The following is a 16656-nucleotide window of genomic DNA, read 5'->3' as shown; positions in this document are numbered from 1 at the left end:
AAATGTTAAGAAAATATTAAGAACACCAGAGAAAAGTGACGAATTAAGGTGAAATATTCTGATTGTCCTTCATTTCGTTGTCCATATGTAATTTTTACCAAATTTGGCACCAATCGCATGTTGTTTACTGATCGAACTTGGCAGAAGTGATCCTGCAAGGTTGGAGTCCATTCTCAACAATACCAAGAGCAGTGCAGACTTCACATGGGAACAAAATTTTGAACCCGGTTATATTTCTTTTTGATTTTCATATAAAGTCAAAACTAAACAATAACATTAATTTAAGTCTTTATTGTAAACAAAAAATTATAACAATTCATAAAGTTTAAAAAAAATATCCATATTCATTGAAAGTCTTTTAAAGACAAGACACACTTTAGTTAAAATATTTGTTAATGATATTTCATTTTGTAAAACTGACCTACTCAAAAGTATAAATATTAAAAGTGTGATGTTCATGATAAAAAATGTTTGTTTGAATATTTGTAAATTAACAATTATGAGCTTTCAGTAAAAATTCATGCATTTTTGTGATGAATTAAATGAAGTGTTTATAAAATATGACCAGGAAACAAAGAAAATTAAAATCATGGCAATTTTTTTTTTTTTTTTTTTTTTCATTTAAATTATGCCTATTGAGCTCAGATTTTTAAAAACTAATGAACTAAATCATGCTGCATTTAAAATGGTCTATTTTCTATTACGATTCATTTATATGAAAAAGATTCCGGAGAGTAAAGACGAAGTAAAGAAAAACAAAAACAAGGTTATTTTTGGGCGTAAGAGATGGCCTTTAAAAATGTAGGTCACCAAAAATATTATCAATGGAGCCAAATAATTGCCAAGTCAAAAAGATGCAAAATGTGAGATTCCAAAGGTCGAATATGCAATGTTTACTTTGATCTTTAGAGCCTAGTCCATACAGACTTTTGAGTTATTAAATTCAAGGACTTTTCCAAGATTTTCCAAGAAAACTGATGAACTTTAAGTGAAATATAGTCTGGTGTCCTGTCACATTAACAATTAACTATTCTAGTTGATTTCAACACCAAAGACATGAATTTAAGGACTTTTCAAGGCATTTATACCACATTCTAAGACTTGTAAGGCCTGACACTGAATTCCAAGATTTTCCAGGCAAGGGATGAAATTCAAGGACTTTTCATATATGTGGGAACTATGTTGAAAATTCTTGGCACACTAAATCTATCACAATCTTCAAGCATCAGTTTCTTTTTAAATCCATCAATACTCCTACACAATATTAGTTTTCTCTGAATAATTTAAATTGTCCCCGTTTGAACCCTTTTAAAGAGTAGAACATCATTTTGAGTTCACACACCCCAGTTTCTAGCTGTGTCGTGGCTTTTCTCTTCCAGCTGTTGACGTAGTGTCAATGTAGAATTAATTTCGATGTCCAACTGTATTCCGAGATTCTCATACTCCACTTTTTTCCTTCAATGCGTACAATATATCGTCCTGGCTAACATTTAGCCTCACTCGCATAAATAGGTCATTGCGTCCATGTTCCACGAGAAGCAGTCGTATACTTCCAAGTCGGGAGCACATCCCAGCAAGTTCAGAGGTGGATGGTGGCTGTAAATCTGAAAACAAAAATATCGGTTTTAGAAAAACAACTATGGAGTAGAAAAAGAAATCATTTCGTTTTTTTTTTTTTTTTAAAAACATATAATTTTTTTTTTTTGGGTATTTGCTGATGAAAAAACAAAAAATAAAACCCAAGAATTCCACAGAAGTGGATGTGTCGCCCAAGCTGAAAGTTGGGAGATTACAAGATTTATTGCATGGACAATTTTTTCATTAACTTTGATCATTGACCTTTAGACCAGTAAAAAAACAATCCCATGCTAGCACTTGTGGCAAGGAAAAACTGCATGAAAATCGAGTTTGATGGGCCCAAATGACCTTGAGTTCTATTTTTAGTACCGTAAATATTCGCGTATAGTGCACACTTTTTTTCAAAAATTGACAAGTGAAAAAGACCACTGCGCACTATACGCAAGTACAAGCCTTTTCCCCAGTCAGAATGAATGTGATTTGACGGAGATTTGCGATCGTTTCCTTCCGAAGCAGGATTGATTTAATACTTATATATATATATAACATATATAAAGCATTAAGAAAGTAATAGTTAACAAATAATCAAAGAAATGAATAGTTATCTTGATGTTTAATTCCTTGAAATTGTGTATTTATCAGCAATTACGTGGATATTTAAGTCGATCGTGAGCCACACGTTCCGTACACATACGATCTCACTTGAGCATGTTCTCGTATTCAGGTCCAAAACGATGTATAACATCTCAATTAACATCAAACAAAACTTGAAATGATATAGCAGTACTTCGTTATTTCATACTTCTAAATTAATAACAGAGTACTGCCAGAAACTGATAACGTTCAACTTGTTTATTTACGGAAGCTGTAACAGCACGCATGCGCAATTAGGCAAGGGTAACACTAATGCCTTGATCTCGTGCGGCAGTCACTGGCCATATAAAATACGATCTGACTGTGAAAACTACCGGGGTACTCTTATTTATCGTCTGCACTGTAGATTTATCCATTACACATGTTAATTCATTGATATAAAAGTTGTGACCACCACGACGACAGCAGACTTGTTTCCGTACTGTATACAAAATGGCGGCCTGTGTTACATTACGTAGCAGTCAGCTTACTAGTCAATCGTATTATAATTGAGCTTAATTAGCCTTGTATGTTCGTGGACAGATACCACAAGAGATCATACCTGCATGAAAATCACAAGGTAATTGAGGGTAGGATTAATTATTTTGTTTGTACAATATTTACGGTAAGTGACCTTGACCTTTGACCTTCAAAGGCGAAATTGAAAAGCAATCCTAAGAAAGCACATTTGGTATGGAAATCTGCATTAAGTATGAGTTTGATGGGCCCAAGGGTTTAAGTTATCGCACAGAAACCTCTGTGTGGACGATGCCACCAAAGATGACATAATGATACCTATATGTTGCATGCGGCATTCAAAATCAGATTTCGACTTATTAACCTGTTGGCTCTGTTTTCACTGAAGTTTAGCCCAGTTCTACCTTGAAACTTAGAAAGAAAACACAAACACTCACCATCGAATCTACAAAGGGAGATGTGTTGTGAGTAGAGTTTGGCAAACTCTGCCTCTTCTAACCCTGTGCGATGAAACTCAGCCACAATAGCTCTGAGGAAGACTTTCTCCTGTATAGAACAGCTCCTGTGGAAGCAAGCACAACAGTCAGATGTGTATAAAAATGTAAAATCTTTCAAGTACCCAGCACATTTCTTTCATACTCTCAAATACAGCTGTAAGAATCTTTACCATCTTGTGATGGTGGGCTAAAAACTGTAATACTCAACTGAAATGGAATGAGAATGAATACATTTGAAAATGTTCAGGAAATTAACTTAGAATTTAGAAACTAGAGATGAGGAAGGGAAAGAAAATCCCTAATGTTTTCACCTGGAAAGGTATCATTCAGACATATTTGTACACTATTTTTAGAAACACCTGATAGAAACTGTTTTTATACCTTCCCGATAGATAGTACTTTAGACATACCTGATAGCGACTATTTTTGGTGATGAGAACATTTCCTGCAGAGCTGTGTCCACATGACAAGTACTGACGAGTATGTTTGCCTTTTTGGAGGGCGACATAGCTTCTGTGATCTCCGTTGCCCGGCGACAAATATCCAACGCTCTCCTAGCATCTCCCGAGACAGCTGCCACTTTTCTGGCTGCTAACTGTATGGCATCATCATCAAATGCTTTTAGACTCCTCATCCTGGATACAACTATTTCCTGCAGCTGTCGGAATGTGTAGGGCTGGAACGTCATCCTGGTGAGACCCTGGTTGATATTGAATAACAATTTGATGAGATTAGGTTTAAAAAACAACAATCTAATGAGACCCTGACTTAGGGCATTTCCAGTAAAACATCTACCCCACCCTAGGACTCCAGGTTGGATTAAGGGGTACCACTTATATAATTCATTTAATAAATTACATAGAAGTAATAAGGAGGCAATCCAACCATGGACAGAAGTGATTTATTGTGGAGTCCTGGGGTCAGGTAGATATTTTAATGGAAAAGCCCTTACATAGAACTACAATCTTATTGTAGATTGTAGATTATATCTATTCAGAATGATAATATTGGGCCTGGTAGGTTTCAACTGTTTACAGTTGGGTTTATTTTTTAATGTTATGTTTCTGGCATAAATTCTGACTGGACAGCATCTACGTGAACATATTGAATTTGCCCTTGAATGTCTCTTTTGCAATGCTTACAAAATGCAAAATAAAATTCATCTTTATCTAATAAACAAACTACCCTGATCCAACCTGTCAAACCACAATAAACAAGACTGACCTTACTTGGATGGGGTTAACACATTTAAGTAATGATAATCATCATTGATTCCGGATTACCTAGGCAGCACTTACCAGGCGTGAAGATACACGCTTCATCATTATTCTCTCGGGGAGGTCCATAGTGTTGGCTACAGCCAGGACTACGAGTCGAGCATGAGGGTGTGACGGCCAGTCAAATATATTATACATCACATCTTGTTTCCGTGTCCACAACAGGTCAAGCTGGAACAAACAGAAACCATTGTTACTGACTAAATAAACAAATTAGAAACCATTGTTACAGACTAAATAAACAAATGATTAGAAACCATTGTTACCGACTAAATAGCAAAGGATTAGAAACCATTGTTACCGACTAAATAACAGGATTAGAAACCATTGTTACCGACTAAATAGCAAAGGATTAGAAACCATTGTTACCGACTAAATAACAAAGGATTAGAAACCATTGTTACCGACTAAATAACAAAGGATTAGAAACCATTGTTACCGGCTAAATAACAAAGGATTAGAAACCATTGTTACCGACTAAATAACAAAGGATTAGAAACCATTGTTACCGACTAAATAACAAAGGATTAGAAACCTTGGTTACCGACTAAATAACAAAGGATTAGAAACCATTGTTACCGACTAAATAACAAAGGATTAGAAACCATTGTTACTGACTAAATAACAAAGGATTAGAAACCATTGTCACATAATAGAAACCTTGATTACAAACTGGTAACCCTATTACGAGAGCGTATCCATACCTACTTGGCCAATCTATGTGAAAATTGAAACATCATGAATAGCTGATCGATATTTGTAAGAACTTATCACTTTTATCCGAGCTGTCACGAAAATCTTTTTTCTTTTTTTCTTTCTTTTTTTGTTTGTCATCATTCCTGTATCATGTCAAAATATCTAAAACTATTATAGCTCTCCATTAACTTGGTATCTGGAAATGTCATCAATTCTGAATCAACCAATAAATGAAATCATTTTCATAGTGGCCTCGTTTGTTTTCAACATTCTATCTTGTACAACAAGCAAATTCCTGTGACAAGCCTTTAGGTAACAGACTGAATGCAAAATCATTCCAAATACCATCATTTTATACAACTGACCTCGTCTGCTAGGAGTAGGATAGTTTCTTTTCTTGGTCCCCGTGTGGTGAACTGTTTGTTGAGGAGGTCGGCCGCATGGTCAGGGGTGGCCTTCTGTTTCGTTAATTGCTAAAACATCAAAGAAGGAAAAAGATTTCCATTTAGCTTAAGTTTTTATGAAAGCACCAAAAAACTAACAATGGGCTGGCAGAACTTCATAAATTTGGGGTGAGCTCCAGAAGTCATATCATGGGCGGAGGTCACAAAAATCTAATCCATCTTTTTCTTATGCTATCAGAAACAAACTTGCAGATTTCATTTGATCTAATCAGTAGATTTAGACAAGAAAATTTTTTCAGTTGCCATTATTTGATGAAATATGAACCATCCAACACAATGATTACTATAATTATTTTTTTTTAAATTAACTGTAATAGAGTTGCTAACCTTGAGGATTTGTACATAGGCCTGTCGGGGTTCCGTGAGCTTCATGCCGTTTATCTCAATGTATTTAAAGTAAGGTAGTTCCCCATCGTCACAAGCCTGCTGTAGGGCTCGAGTCACCTCGCGAACGGTTGCTGTCTTCCCTGTTCCTGGTACCCCGGAGATGTACATACACCTAATAACATTGATATGTTACAACGATTAATCATCTCTACAGAAATCTAAGAACAATATTTAATGTCAATCTTTAGTCTGGGCACAATAAAAAGTGTCGTGTTTATTCCTGAATCACAAAGTATGACAAAAACCAACAAGCATACTGGGTATAGCTAACGCAATCCATGTTCCCTACCTTCCCCTCGCTTAAAATAGTAATAGTAACCTTGAACCCCCCCAATGGGCTTACTGTAAGATATAGTCTTATTTGCCGGATAAATACAACAGTATTCATCGCATGACTTACCCTCCAGTTCCATCTAGAATTTTACTTTCCACAAAACTGTAGATATCATCAAATTCCTTATCACGGCATGGTAAGGAATCGGGTACTGCCGATACATGTAACCTGCAAGGCATAATATGTTACATTCATTAAATGTATTCATGTAATTTAAGATTTATTAAAGGGGCATTCCCTCGTTTGAATAAAGTTAAGGCTATCAAAATTAACTTAAACTTACTGGAAAAAATAAAAAATATTTAAAAGTCATATTTCCATCAATAAGGCAGTTCAACTGTCAAGATTAAGTTCTTTGAGTATTAAGTCCTGAAAATTCTTAATTCGACCCAAAGTATCACTAATTACCGCAAAGACATACAGTATTTGTATACGCCTTTTTCCTGTACATTTTGGCGTTAATTTCATTACTTGTTGCCAAAAACACTCATAAAATCATCGTCCCGACATATTTCATCAATAGAAATTAAGCATGTTTCTGATATCCGAATGAAGGAATGCCCCCCTAAGTATATTAATTACATTGTATTACATATATCTTAGATATGGAGACTAGATTATTTTCATTACATATATAACTCGAGAAACAGACTTAAAAATATATTTTCAATACTTTTCTACAATAACTGACATATCATATTTTATATTACCATGACTTTGGTCCAACGTCATATACTATCATAGTATGACATCACAAGTTTCCCACAGTAACAAGCTTAAGATAATATAGAACTGGCGCGGTTAGCAAGCATCATGTACAATAGCATGACGTCATAATAGCTTCCTACAGTGAAAAGGCATATTTTTATATAGTACTGGGTTAGCTAGATACTCGTACCATAGTATGACGTCACAATAATATCCCACAGTGACAAGGCAAATTTCAATGATGATAGTGCTGGGCTTTTAAGTGTAAGCAAATGATAATAAATTGTCATTAGAGTTAAAACATGACTTGTGTCGCAATTGTGGTAAAATAAAGTTTACATTTGAAATGGTCAAACTTATCAAGATTTTGTAGTCAAACCAGATGAATTCTGATTGGTGGAATACAATGTATGAAGGGTTGTGATTGGCTATACCTTGCCCGTGCCTCCTCCAGTATACTGGTGGGTGAAGATAAAGGTTTACACCTGCCGGGGATGGTCGGCGTGGCAACATCTGCTACTGATCTCCTGGACTGTAATGGAATAAATACTGAAGTTGACCATGTCTGTTAGCTGTATATACTTGGCGATTTATTTTTCCTCATTAGAGATTGAGTAAAATCAATTTTCTGCTGTTTTGGAAAATTGTTGTCTGATGGAAATTTAGGATTTTCAGATATTTTTAATGGAAGGATCAGGGAACAAAGAATGCTTGATTTCCAGGCCTTGCATTAAATAGACTTTGGGAAATTTGATAAATTCATAAGGAAAAAGAATGTTCACAACTGGGCAATGGAGCTAAATTTAGACCCAGATAGGTAGGCTTGGTTTATTTTGTTTAACGTCCTATTAACAGCCAGGGTAATTTAAGGACGTGCCAGGTTTTGGAGGTGGAGGAAAGCCAGAGTACCCGGGGAAAAACCACCGGCCTACGGTCAGTACCTGGCAACTGCAACACGTAGGTTTCAAACTCGTAACCCAGAGGTGGAGGGCTAGTGATAAAGTGTCGGGACACCTTAACCATTCGACCACCGTAGGAAGGAAAAACACAGTATTTAAATAGAGATGTATTCCTATTGAGAATTGCTTATTACCTGTGTCACTGTTTTGTTCAAGCAGATTAAAAGTTCTTTTTTTCAGGAGGTGTTTCTTTATTAAGTGATCACAAGCCAAACATGGTGAAAACCTGTACATGTTGATCATGAATAAACTGTAAATATACTAATTTTTGGGGGTGCACAAATTTTAGCGCAAAATCTAATTGAAATGCATTAGCGGAATGATTAACCAGTGCACAGACAATGCTTGCCATATAAAGCTTTGCAGATAAATTACCATTTATGATTAGCGCAATCAAAATTTAGCGAAATTGCTAAAATAAGATTACCGCTAAATTATGCAGGTTTACAGTAGTTTAAAAGTCATTTCTTGAAGATGCCAACCAATTGGAAACAATTAATAAGAGGTTCATGGAGCCTGTAGTGCTCACATAATTCCTTAATCATCTGATTCAAATTACAAACAAAATCTCTGATTTGAATTATAAACAAAAACAGTCTAAGGCCACACCAAATTAATCAGTTGTTCTTCGGGAAACTGGTAAAAAAAATTGGGGCGAGCGAGCGAAATTTTTTTTTCTAGCAAAAAATTTCCATTTAGAGATTTCAAGAGGCGAAGCGTTCAAATGATGTGCGAGCGATATTTTTTTCCATTATTTTTTTTTCATTAAATGTTGGAAATAAACTGAATACCATATTGAACAGATGTTTGTGTCTATTTGTGATCAATTCAAGTACATGTATATCATGAAGTGATTTCATACACAAATAACTAAACAATTGTATGTAAAATCCAACAACAATTTAATACCTGATCTACTTGATCAAATCAAACTTAACACAGTTCTCTCATTTGTATGGAACAAATACCGGTATAATAGAAAATAATGTATAAAACAAAAGAAAATTGGCACAGAAAAAACAAAATCACTATATCATATATAATTATCTGGAACAAAAATAATAATACCATATAAAACAGAAAATTGGCATACATATATATTAGAAACACAATCATTAAAATGTATATGGCTGGGAATTCAGCATCTATCAAATATAATTGACTTTTATTTAACAGTAAAACTAAGGGCTTTTCCAGTAAAACATCTACCCTACCCCAGGAGTCCAGTTTGTTTTAGGGGTACCACCCAAAGAATTTATTTAATTAATTTTAATACACAGAAGAAGTAATTGGAGCAAAATCTAACCATGGACAGAGGTGAATTGTTTTGGAATCCTGGGGTCATTTAGATATTTTAATGGAATAGCCCTTATACTAAGAGGACAACTGTGAAATGATGAAATTGGAATAAAATAATTCCACATTTTCTGATTATTATTATGGAATACAAATAAAAAAAAATATCACATAGGTACTGACCTTATTTAACAAAAAATATTCTTCAAAATAAAATAAATACTTTGATTGTTACCACATTACAAAAAATTTCCAAGGTGGTAGTTTCCAATTATTGTATATAATGACCCATGTAATGTATATACCATTGATAATAAAATACTGTTTAAACCAAGGTGGTAGTTAATACTGCGGATAAAAAGGTCATAAAACGTTTCATTGTTCTCCGCTTCGATCGCTGTATTTAACATTAGTGCACCCGACCCCCTCTGTACACTTACTATAACCCATACTATTACAAGAATTTACAGCAGACTATCCTCTACTCCTATACGTATATGAGGTCTTATTCCACCTGATTACATTGGTGGATATCGTTACATGACAGCCTGTCAAAAGTTTCCTGTCGTGTAAACCTCTAATGTTATTGGAGTAACTATCCTCGTGCTAGGCCGGAGCCTTTCCGCCATTTTTTTTTCATCTCTGCATCAGGTATCAATGAAACGCTTGTTTGGGTCGGCGTTTCAAGCGTCGAAATGTGTTGTAATAACCGGAAAAAGAAGTCGGAAAACGGGAAAAAAAATCCGGATTTGACGATTTTTTCGGAGGTGCGGGAAAAAATTATTTTTATTTTTTTCTCGACTTTGATATTTTTGGAGCGGGATTCCCGACGAACAACTGATTAATTTGGTGTGGCCTAAAGAGGAGGCAGAATGTTGAAACTTTTAGATATGAAATCTGTTTATTTTTGATGAAATTGCTTATATACTGTTATCTATAAACCAAGTATTGTTCAAACATCATATTCTGGTCCTAATGCTCAGACCAGTGTTTTTGAAATTGTGAACAAGACCAGCATCTTACTGTTAAACTAGCTACCTTTGCATTTTTTGTTGACTGTTTGCGAGAGGATAGCCGATTGTTTTTTTTCTTGCGTGCTGAAATGATAAAATCAATTTCTGTGTCACTTAAGTTTTCATCGGTGAAAACATCCTCATTGTCATGATTCTCCTCTTCACTTTCGTACTTCACTGGCGTGCAGTCAGCGTCTGTATAATCCACCTTCCTGAAAATAATAATAATAATAATAATAAAAAAAAAATTAATCTCTTAATTTTTTTTAAAATTATCTATTTTAAAGATTTACTCATAGCTACTTATATACATTTTTTATATCAAAATATATCTATGTACAGTGGAACTTCGTTAACTCGAACTCAGATAACTCGAATACCCCGCTTAACTCGAAGTACCTCGCCGGTCCCGGCCGAATTCTCTCTTTATCTTAGTAAAAAAAAACTCGGATAATTCGAATAACTCGAAAAACTCGGATAATACCAAGTAAAAATTTGGTCCCAACAATAAAAATCCTACTTGAAATGTTCGAATAACTCGAAGTATAATTTTCGTCGATCGGTGGCAAACGCCGACATTTTTTAAGAGCTAAATTCTGTTTGTAATACTGAACATATCGGCACTACTAACCTACATGCTATTATAAGTGTTTCATAAATTCATAAAAGAAATTGTCGGTTGAATCTTATAACAACAAGTCTTGGTGATAAAAAGTACTGCTTTACTTACATCAGGTAATTTCCCAAGGCGGTCGCCGATATCAGTACACACGATAGTCAACAACTCATCTACCCGTTCGCTCAAGCGGAACTAATCTCTGACACACCGGTAGATCTACCCGGCTGATGTTTTTACAGGTGTAGAAATGACACAGTCACCGGCGCCTATTAAATCTTTAAACTGCTGAAACAATAGCGTAATTACTGCCGAGGTGTTCAGAGTACAACTGTAACGGTCAGTGCTGTCTATTAAATCGGATAAAACGCCAACTCAGTTACAGTAACATTTTATACGCACATGCGCAGCCCAACTTCCGGTGCTAATACACATGGAAATGGCGTGGTTATCAATAAAAAGTAAGTAGGCCGATCAAACGGTATTTTATATATGTCCAATAAAAGGTAATGGTTCTGTTACGTTTTGTATGAAATCTGTATTAAACTTAAACGGTTATTTGTTTTGACATTAATAACTTGTTATTTTGTCGAATTCCGTTTTATCGTTTACCTTTTGCAAACATGACTTGCACATCAGATCGTTATTGAAGTGACTAAGTGAAAGAAACTTTATCGTGACTGTATATCGGCAAAACTACACCAAATTACAAGTGACATAACGAAACATTACATATATATTTACATGTATTGACCAGTCTTCACACTAAACTGATGAGCGACAGAGCGAAGTTATAATGATTATATAATGTTGACAAATATTGACCAAACTTTTCACCAAAAACGATAACTCGCTTAATTCGAACACTCGGATAACTCGAAGTTTTTTCGTGGTCCCGTCGACTTCGAGTTAACGAAGTTCCACTGTATATGTTGGAAATAGAATCAGGGGTGAGATTTGTGCCTTCCAAAAAAGGAGGAAAATACGTAAGAAAACAAGGAAAACAAGAGATCCCAGAGGGATCTTGGCGCCCACCATTGAATGATCTTCATAGGTTCCATGTTAGATTGATCTTTTCTCTACTTTTCCCTTCATTTTACTAATCTGTGCAAATTGAGACATCCCTCCAGTACTTTTCAAACAAGGGAATCCTAGCTATATAAGAAAGAGAAGATAATGGCTGTTTGTTTGCCAGGTTGTTTTCAGGACAGACTGGTCCAAAAATGCAACACAAGAAACCAAGGGGAACCTACTATGAAATTTGAGAAAGATCCATTCAGTACTTTGAGAAATAGAGATAACAAACTTCAATTGTCAAAATCAAAGATGGCTGCCTGTCGGCCATGTTGTGTTCTGATTGGTCTCAAAACGCAATATGCATAACTAGGCACCAAGGGAAACCTACATATGAAATTTCAGAAAGATCCATTCAGTACTTTCTCAGAAATAGTGATAACAAACTTAAATTGTCAAAATCCAAGATGGCTGCCTGTCGGCCATGTTGTTTTCTGATTGGTCTCAAAATGCAATATGCATAACTAGGCACTAAGGGAAACCTACATATGAAATTTCAGAAAGATCCATTCAGTACTTTCTCAGAAATAGTGATAACAAACTTAAATTGTCAAAATCCAAGATGGCTGCCTGTCGGCCATGTTGTTTTCTGATTGGTCTCAAAATGCAATATGCATAACTAGGCACTAAGGGAAACTTACATATGAAATTTGAGAAAGATTCCTTAAATACTTTCTCAGAAATAGTGATAACAAACTTCAATTGTCAAAATCCAAGATGGCTGCCTGTCGGCCATGTTGTTTTCAGATTGGTCTCAAAACGCAATATGCATAACTAGGCACCAAGGGAAACCTACATATGAAATTTGAGAAAGATCCATTCAGTACTTTCTCAGAAATAGTGATAACAAACTTCAATTGTCAAAATCCAAGATGGCTGCCTGTCGGCTATGTTGTTTTCTGATTGGTCTCAAATCACAATATGCATAACTAGGCACCAAGGGGAACCTACTTATGAAATTTGAGAAAGATCCCTTCAGCACTTTTTCAGAAATAGCGATAACAAACTTCAATTGTCAAAATCCAAGATGGCTACCTGTCGGCCATGTTGTTATCCGATTGGTTTCAAAACGCAATATGCATAACTAGGCACCAAGGGGAACCTTCATATGAAATTTGAGAAAGATCCCTTCAGTACTTTCTGAGAAATAGCGATAACAAGAATTGTTTACGGACGGAGGGACGGACGGACGACAGACCACAGACGCAGGGCGATTTGAATAGCCCACCATCTGATGATGGTGGGCTAAAAACTAACCCTACCTGCAAAAACATCATTTTATCATTTTTGAGATTTTCAGACTGAATCCAAAAGTTTTTGTCTTTTAGAAACTTTTAGAACTTTTAGAACAAAAAAAAAGAAAATCCTCATCCCTGTAGAATTCAACACAGTATATACAATATCTTTAACCTTTTGATCAACAACACATTGATTTATTACTATTAATATATTATGACAAAGGAAAATAATTTTGATACTCGTGCCTTAGCCCACAGTCTGTAGCACCTTATCACCTAGCAAGAAATACCCTCAGCTTAAACCACTTCACCACATCAACGTTCTTAAAAAGAATGTTTCAATGCATATGGTGCATGATGGTCGGCCCCGATACATGTGACATGTTCATAGTGACAAATCTTCCATACGATGATATGAATACTTATGTTAATGTACATGTAATTTAGCAAAGAACTTAAATACATACCCAGCTGATCAGCACATACACTGCATGTATATTTATGGTAATGAGTTATATTTTCAGCAATATATTCCAGGACTTTTAAGTAAATATTGTATTAACATATCAAATCAGATATAAAATTAACCAATTACAATATGACCTACATTGAACGTCTCCGCAGCGTCCTTCCTCCAGAGATTGGTGTGTTTCGACTCTCTCGGTCAAACATAGAGCCGAGCCCTCGACGGGCTGGTCTCTCTATGCTATCGGGTGTCTGGTTCCTGAATGACTCGTAGTTACTGCCCACACGTTTTACTATCACACTTGGAACTACTTTCCTCCTCTCGACCTTGCTTGCCGACCTTGAAGTGTCCTCCTGTCTAACACTCGTCCTACGGGGCTCTGTTCTACAACGTTTAGCTCCATCATGTTCTCCAGATTTACCTTTCCGTTTTGGAGTTGTAACTTCTCTCCCACTGTTGCAAGTGTCTACATTTGCTTTGGTTGCAGCAACCTTGTTTAGCGTGCCAAACTTCACAGGTTTAACCTTCAATGGAGTTCCTGTCCTTGACCCTGTGTCGCTAACCTTGGTGGGTGTTTCCGACCTTGCGCCCTTGACCTTTGTTGGAGTAGCTGTCCTTGACGTTGAATTTCTATCCATGGACACACAATCCATAGGTGTTTTGGTGCGTTTCGGACGTGTGGTTGGCCCCGATGTATTGGAGATTCCACTGTCAGACGACATAGATATGATGGATAAAACATCACTGTCGTCATCCTTGAGATCGCTGAAGAAATTAACTACGTCCTCACCTTTGTACCACGGATACTTAGCACTGCCTCCTTTGACTTTGTCTAATGCTGGAGAAGAAAGGAGCTAGGCTTAGCATTCTGAACACATGCATGCAGGCTAGGGTTGGAACAACTTTTACATACATAGATTTATCGCTTTCAAATTAACAGTATAACACTAGATTGCCAAACTCCTCCGAATCATAATGAAATCACATATTCAAACACTGTATAGGACAAAAAAAGGAATGCTTGCAATTCCATAAATTTTACCGACGCTATATTTTTCTGGCTATTTTCAAGGAAGGACTATTAGTCAATTTTAAGATTCCTAGTCTATAAAACATGAAAAAAAAATCAAAGTACTGGAAGTACTGTAAACGAACATTATTGTTTAATGCAAAATCAGTAATCTTCTTAGTTTTAAGTTGATAAATTTACTGATATCGGTTTAGGAATTAATTGCAAATAATTTGAAATGTTTGCAGCTGTTCTGATTTGATTGTACACATGCATGTTTCTGTAAGGTCCTAATTGAAATTGGAAGTTTGTTGATCTATCTTGGATCGATGAAAATAAAATATGTCTTCTTTCTTTCGGGAAGGCATCATCAGTTATAATACAGCCAGGACTCTCTGACCTTATTGATGCCAACTTCTAATATGCACTAAATTTAGGCTAGTTCCATCGTTAGTTTGGCATACATAGTTGTATTTCAACTAAATATGATGAAACACACATAAAGAATTACTGAAAACCAAAACCAGAGCTGCTAATCAAGGCCCGAATTAGGAATGTATCCTATTGAAACTGTACTCAAGCATTTATGGTACTTCAAAACAAAAAAACCTGACTCCTTTTGTTCAGGAATCATTTGATGTTAATAAATCTGTATATGAGAAGATAAACTTCTGTTATAATTACAGTATTGTAAACAATGTGATAAAGAATAACAACCAGATAAAGACTATCTTCATCGAATAATTCAGCAAACAGGAAAAGAAAACTTCAAGATTCATTTTCAACTTCAAACCTGATCACAAAGATTACAGTTCATTCGATGGGACGACACATTCCCTATTTATTGTCCTTTTACAATCATCCAATCATACTGAACCACACAATTCAGCAATGTAATTGCACAAATCACACCTTTATGTGGTGAGAACATTTTTGGGGGTGTTATAAGATTCCATAACTGTATGCAAATTGTGAAGCATTCCATATCTATAACTATATATATAACAGTACGTGTATATATTTAAAAAATTGGAATGACACAGGAGATTTGCAAGTTTAAGTTCACCATCAGTCATGGGAGGTTTATGTAAAATGTTATATTTACCGGGGTAATTAGTAATTTTGAGAATATATTCATGAAGCTCTATTCTGTACATTCTACCAGTGCTTAGAGAATGGACACAATTTTATGTTCTCCAATGTCAAAATTAATCATATGTAAAATATTAGGGGTTTATTCGCCATTCTAGGCCTGATTGCCGTCATAGTAAAATTACCAAAATGGACTTGAAATCAATATTTTTAAGAGAATGATCTATGACTTGAATATTTCATAAAAATAATGTAATACATCGTTTATTCACTTCATTCAGATCTTCAGACACCACATAATTTGTGAAGTCATATATAGAAATATATGAACCATTTTGTTATTATTTATAGTTCACACAAGTAAGCACTAGATGTAAGCAGTAAGTATATGTACCGCTATCTACTGGCATGACTTTGAGTACAGTAAACTACACTCGCTTTGTGGATATTGACAGGATAACATATATTTACATACTAATTCAATTTTAGAATTGTAACTGAAATCTTGTAACAGCATGGCACAAATAGTCATCTGAACATGTGTTGTATATTGAAAAATTATTTAAGGTAAATTTTCAGTTTATCAATTCATTGATTACTCCGTGTTTGAAGTATGGTGTAGTGAGAATTTCAAGTCTTGATCATGACTTGATGAAAATTTTAAATTAACAAATTATTAAAATGAATTTGTTTGAAAAATAACACAAGTTCCACAGCAATATTATATAGAGAATCAATCACAATATATCAAAAGTTATAAAACTACAAATAACAATTAACGGCTGAATATCAAATTAAGTGAATATCACAAGTCTTTTTGCATTTGTTCTTAGATAATCCGG

At 35.2% G+C, this 16656-nt stretch overlaps 1 protein-coding gene across 1 annotated transcript in view; it reads right to left on the bottom strand.

Moving 5' to 3' along the window:
• Nucleotides 1-1366: 1366 nt before the first annotated feature.
• LOC117326577 overlaps nt 1367-16656 on the bottom strand; it is an 86621-nt gene continuing 71331 nt past the window's right edge. The window contains exons 39-48 of the mRNA XM_033883336.1: nt 13855-14551; nt 10345-10531; nt 7486-7583; nt 6410-6511; nt 5950-6121; nt 5524-5631; nt 4484-4633; nt 3596-3885; nt 3126-3250; nt 1367-1604 (exon numbers count right to left, since the gene is read on the bottom strand). Coding sequence (XP_033739227.1) covers nt 1438-1604; nt 3126-3250; nt 3596-3885; nt 4484-4633; nt 5524-5631; nt 5950-6121; nt 6410-6511; nt 7486-7583; nt 10345-10531; nt 13855-14551 — 2096 coding nt within the window. The 3' untranslated portion in view covers nt 1367-1437. The remainder of the gene's footprint in view (nt 1605-3125; nt 3251-3595; nt 3886-4483; nt 4634-5523; nt 5632-5949; nt 6122-6409; nt 6512-7485; nt 7584-10344; nt 10532-13854; nt 14552-16656) is intronic.

Source organism: Pecten maximus, chromosome 4 (assembly GCF_902652985.1).
Source record: "Pecten maximus chromosome 4, xPecMax1.1, whole genome shotgun sequence".
In the NCBI taxonomy this organism is placed as follows: Eukaryota; Metazoa; Mollusca; class Bivalvia; order Pectinida; family Pectinidae; genus Pecten; species Pecten maximus.
The sequence above is the reverse complement of the archived record's forward strand: the minus strand, read 5'-3'. Positions and strand labels throughout refer to the sequence as shown.